The following is a 6,000-nucleotide window of genomic DNA, read 5'->3' on the forward strand; positions in this document are numbered from 1 at the left end:
CATCCATGTCGGCACTTGATTGAAAAGCGATGCAGTTTGTGCCTTCCCTGAATGTCAGTGTTGAAATACTTCGGTGCATTCAAAGTTCTAAAGTCTGTGTTTCAGTTCGAAGTACTTTGTAAACATTAACCGTTCCCTGAATAATCAGACCTAATAAATTGAGATAACTTGCTGATATGCGGGATAACATGAAAAGATAAAGTTTTAATCCTAAAGTTTATGGTATACAATGAAATAACGGAAAACGTAAGGGAGATTTTCACTTGTGTAGTAATGTCACAGTCAGAGGTTCACAAGTAGAAGTGTATAAGATCATGAGAGACATGGTTTGGGTGAATGCACTCAGTCTTTTTCCCAAGATTGGGGAATCGAGGCCTACAGGGCATCAGTTTAAGGTGAGAGGGAGAAGAATAAAAGGGAACTTGAGGGGCAACTTTTTTACACAGAGGGTGCTACGCATATGGAATGAGCTGCCAGCGGAAGTGGTTGAGGTAGATACATTAACAACATTTAAAGACATTTGGACAAATTTGGATAAGAAAGATTTAGAAGGATATGAGCAAAGTGCAGGGAAATGGGGTTAGCATGAGTGGACATTTTTGTCGGTTGGACCAGTTTGGGCCAAAGGGCCTGTCTCCCTGCAAAAGGACTTTATGACTCTATGACTCCAAGTAAACATACACTGAGGGTCTTCTTATTAATAATTATTCTACACTTACAGCTCAAACTGCTCGACATATTCTGAATGTGGGAATTGCTCATTCATCAACAGGAAAAGACCCTTGCTCCATTTATCTGTGCAGGGACCTGTGCGATCATTTATGTCCCAGACCAGGTAAGGTCAGGAGAATTCACTGAAGGATATTTGTGAGCCACTTGGGTTCTTACAGTGGTCTGATAAGTTCATGTCAATTTTGCTGGTTCTTTTTGTGGCAGCATGGTGGCTCAGTGGTTAGCACTGCTGCCTCACAGCACAAGTGTCTCAAGTTCGATTCCAGCCTCGGGCAACTGTCTATGTGGCTTTTGCACGTTCTCCCTGTGTCTGCATGAGTTTCCTCCCACAGTCCAAAGATGTGCAAGTCAGGTGAATTGGCCATGCTAAATTGCCCACAGTGTTAGGTGCATTAGTCAGAGGGGAAATGGGTCTAGGTGGGTTACTCTTCGGAGGGTCTGTGTGGACTGATTGGGCCGAAGGACCTGTTTCCACACTGTAGGGAATCTAATCTAAACATCCTAATAAACGATAGAGGGTGCTGACCGAGAAAGTACCCATGGACGGAAGCACTCTCCTCTCCATATCCTACTTATAGGGACTAGCCATCAATGTCGTCTTTTTCTGTATAAAGTCCCTAATCTGAAAGTAACAAAAGAGGTCCTTCCTAGATAGCTCATATTTCTGGCTCAGCTGCTCAAAAGACATCATGACCTCCCCGTCAAATAAGTCTCCCAAACAGGAAACTCCTCTGGACTCCCAGAGCCTAAAGCTGGAATCCATCAATCCCAGCCAGAATCCTAACTTTCCTACTATGGGAGTAAAAGGGGAAGTTTTTTTGTAAATTACCCTCACCTTGTCACATCATTCTCCATGCTTTAACCATGTTAAGGACAATCGGATTTCTGCAATGGTCCATAACAATCCTCATCTTGTCCATGAACAACATATTAATGAGGGGACATTTTGCCTGGGAGGCCTCAAAGTCTAGCCAGATTGACCACGGGTCCTGGCAAGCCCAATCAGCCACATAGGATAGTAGGGAACTTAGTTAGTATTTCTTAAAGTCTGGAAAATCCTCACCCCCACCTCACCACCCCACCTCCCCCAATCCCCTGCGGACGCTGCAATTTGGCAGGCTTAGTAAGAGGCCACTATGATGCCAGATAAAAGACCCGAGCCAATTGTTAAACCTCCGTAGCGCTTGCCTACGCAGCATCAAAGGGAGCATTCGCATGGGATATAATAAATGAGGAAGAACATTAATTTTAGCCAGAACTATTCTACCCAACCAGGATATCGGAAGATCCTCCCAGCGGCAAAGGTCCTGTCTCATCTTCCAGCAACTGCACAAAGTTAGCTTTATATAATTGATCAAAGGGCGGGGTGATAAAAATGCCTAAATACAAGAAACCTCCCTGTGGCCACCTGAAAGGGAATTGGATTCCACCCCCATGATCAGGTATTCCAGTAAGACGCCCGACACGCATGGCCTCTGACTTCATAAAAGTGGTTTTATACCCCGAGAAAGAGCCAAATAAATTAATCACTTGTATTAAACAGGGAACAGATATCGTTGGGTTAGTTAGAAAGAGAAGAATATCATCTGCATAAAGGGTGATCCTATGCCTTTCCATCCTTCCTGCGGGGCAGTTGTATTGGCATCCCTCCGGATGACCTCTGCCAATGGCTCAATCGCCAATGTAAATAGCAACGGTGAGAGGGGGCACTCTTGTTGGCTGCCTCTGCCAATGCTAAAATTATCTGACCTTATACTATTAGTGAGAACCGATGCTTCAGGATCACTATATAACACTGCCACCTATCTGGCAAAGACCCCTCCAAGGCCAAACCATTCCAGGACATAAAAGAGGTACGGCCACGCCACCCAGTCAAATGCTTACTCTGCATCCAGGGAGACTACCAAGCCTGGCATCGAACGTTGATGGCACACCTGAATCATTGTTAGCACTCTCCTAATATTATTAGAGGATTTGTAATCCCTAATAAAAACCTGTCTGGTCCTCTTTTGCAATGAAAGGCAAGTCCTTCTCCAGCCTCAACGCCAGCATTTTTGACAACATTTTAAAATCCACATTTAATGACGATCTGGGCCTATACGAAGAGCAATCACCTGGGGCTTTCCCTATCTTGAGAATAAGATAAATATTTGCTTCTCTCAGAGAGGGTGGGAGGCAGTCGTGACTGTACGAATAATTGTTCTTATCCAATATTGGCCGGGCTAGCATGTCTATGAACTCCTTATAGAACTCACTCCGAAATCCATCTGGGCCAGGTGCTTTACCGCTCTGGAGTTGCCTCACGCCTCCCATATCTCTTGGATTGTCACAGGGACATTCAAAAGAAGCACCTGCTCAGAAGTCACACCTGTGAGGTCCAAGGTCTTAAAAAAAGGACTCCATCCTCGCCAATCTGTCCTCACAGCCCTTCGACCGATACAATCCAGAGTAGAATTTCCTGAATGCTGCATTAATCTTTTTGGGATTGCAGGTGACAGTAGCAGCACACTCTCTGATGGCTGTGATAGATTGGGGAGCACTCTTCTTTCTGGCCAAGTATGCCAGATATCTACCCAGTTTATCACCATACTCGAATAACCTCTGTTTCACAACGGAAATCTCCCCCTATGCTGTCTGGGTGAGCGCAGCATTCAGAACACACCAGAGGGCTGTAATCCGCTGCGACTTAGTTATAGACGGTCTGTCAAAATATACTGTTTCGGCTGCCCTCAGCCAGGCCATAAGCATACACTGCTGCTCTCCCTTCTGCTGCTTCTGAGTCGCTGAGTAAGAAATAATCAAACCCCTTGCATAGGCCTTGACAGTTTCTCAGAGCACCAATGGATTACAGCCGTCAAATTGATGTCCCAAGATATTTCAAATTCCCGTGAAAAATACCCAATGAACATATTATCCTTCAGGAGGAAAGGACCATGAGGCAGTGTCACGAGCCTGTCCCATCACCACTGGCCTTAACCTCCACGTACAATACCGCATGATCAGAAATGGCTATGTTCCCAATTCTGCAGGACAGCACCAAATTCAAAAAGGCCAATGAGGCAAAAAACATGTCAATCCTAGTATAGTACTTACGTAGATTAGAAAACAAGATGAAGTCCCTACCCTCAGGTGAAGACATCTCCACACTTCCACCAATCCCAGCTCCCTGTTCAGGTCCACCAGCTGCCTGGATTGCGGGGATATACCTGCGAGACCCCTAGGCATCCTATCCACCTCAGGGTCCATAAGTCAGTTAAAATCTCCCCCTATAATTTTATGATGTGCTCAAAGAGCCATCAGTCTGGAGAGTGCACCCATCACAAATTTGAGGGGGTGTGCTGTGGGGCAATATACATTCAAAATCCCATATTCCTCTCCATGTATTAAGGCTTTAAGGATCAGAAACTGCCCTTAACTTGGTCTAACAACTGAAATGGTCGATTCTTTTGAATGACTATAGCTACTCCTCTACTTTTTGCACTAAAGAACGAAAAAAACACCCAGCCAAACCCTCCCTGCTGTAACTTTAGGTGCTCCTTCTCAGTTAGATGAGTTTCTTGCAGCAAGGCTACATCGACCCTGTCCTTCCTAAGGCTTGAAAGTATCTTTTTTCCCTTAATTGGTGAATGACTCCCCTTGACATTCCAGGTGCACCATTTAAATGTGTGGTTAGCCACAGCCATCCGAAACAGTCCGTGACCCCTGGGAGGAAGAACCCCATTTATAGCGTGCTGAGTGAAAACAGTGAACAGTTCATATAAACTTGAAAATACAACTACAAAACCTTCTAACAACTACTTCCACAATGAACCAAAATATAACACAAATAAGAGGAAACTGTCTCCCTTGCTCACAGGGGTGCTGATACTACCCATTAACCCCTCCATGGCTCCTTCTAGCTATAGCCTTGCCCCAAACCCAGACAAAACAAAGTACATAAAAGTCACACGCATCTTATAACAAGAAAATTAAAAGTGGGCATTCAACTCATCCCATCCATACTTTGACCCTAGGCAGTCCTGGTTAAAAAAAAAGGAACCACCCCACCCTGTACTAAGAAAGAGAAATGAAAAGGGAATTATGGAAAAACAAAGGATAATGGGAGGGGAGAAAGAAGGGAGAGGAGAGAGAAATAGAGAAAAAAAAAGACCCCAAACATATTTAAAAAAACAAAACCAGGTAAACCAGGCATACTACAGAAAAAAACAAAGTGAACAGGATTGTCCATATTATTTGAACCAGCCAATCTATTTTAAGTTGTCCAGAAAGTCCTTTGCCTTTTTCGATGAGTCAAAATTAAACATGGATCTTCTGTGGCTGAAACATAATATTACCGGATATCTTATAGAGTACTGAATATTCAAGTCTCTCAGCCTCCATTTTACCTCATCAAAGACCTTCCCCTTACAGACCACAACTACAGAAAAGTCTTGAAAGAACATAATTCTTTATCCTTTATATATCGGAGACTGTGGATCCTTCCCCAGTGCTCTAGATGCTTCTAGCACCATTTCTTTATCTCTGTAGTGCTGGAGTCACACTAGGACTGGGTGGGGTTGCTGGTCCAATCCAGACCTGCACACTGAGACCCGATGGACCCACTTGACCTGCATCTGGTCCGCCTCAACTTCCAGCTTCAAAAACTGCCGGAGCCATGGCCCCAAGTAGCTGACCAGCTGGGCCCTTCTTCCTGCTCCGGCAGCCTGATCAGACGGATATTCTTCCCACAGCCTCAATTTCCGTGGTCATTGACCTGTTTGACTAAGACCCGTATCTGCTGTTCCAGGGCATGGACGCGGCCTTCCGAAGATTCCACCGCAGTTTCGGAAGCCGCGGCCCACTGCTCCACCTCCACGACAATCTGCCCAAAATGTTGGATCTCCCGGTATGGCCGAGCTCGGTTCCAGCCTTGCCCGGGTCTCCTCCATCGCCGAATCGACCTTCTCTCGGAGTTTCCCGAACTCTGAGACCAGGCCATGCTCCACAGGTAAGTCGCCAGGAGCATTCACAGAGGCTAATGCCACAGCCACAGGCTTGTCCCGTACTGCAGGGAAGTGTTCTCTTGTTGCAATTCTCGCGGTCTTTTTCCCTTCATCATTTTTGTTTCTTTGAGAAAAATACGGAAATGAATAAATAACAGTTCCAGGGTCTAAAACCAGCGATTTACACCACAAAGGGTAAAAAGGGAGGATGAATACATCACTCTGTCTGGGTTTTTGGGCACACCCTACCCGGGCAGGCCGACTGGATCACCGCCATCTTGGATCT

The 6,000-nt window shown here is 45.3% G+C and overlaps 1 protein-coding gene across 1 annotated transcript in view; it reads right to left on the reverse strand.

Annotated features, from left to right (window-relative positions):
• The window catches only part of zmp:0000001267 (b(0,+)-type amino acid transporter 1), a 29,476-nt gene extending 23,766 nt beyond the window's left edge, over positions 1-5,710 (reverse strand). Inside the window, exons 1-2 of the mRNA XM_060855282.1 lie at positions 5,486-5,710; positions 3,478-3,515 (exon numbers count right to left, since the gene is read on the reverse strand). Coding sequence (XP_060711265.1) covers positions 3,478-3,515; positions 5,486-5,710 — 263 coding nt within the window. The remainder of the gene's footprint in view (positions 1-3,477; positions 3,516-5,485) is intronic.
• Positions 5,711-6,000: the final 290 nt, after the last annotated feature.

The sequence above is a fragment of the Hemiscyllium ocellatum genome, chromosome 3 (genome assembly GCF_020745735.1).
Source record: "Hemiscyllium ocellatum isolate sHemOce1 chromosome 3, sHemOce1.pat.X.cur, whole genome shotgun sequence".
Taxonomy (NCBI): domain Eukaryota; kingdom Metazoa; phylum Chordata; class Chondrichthyes; order Orectolobiformes; family Hemiscylliidae; genus Hemiscyllium; species Hemiscyllium ocellatum.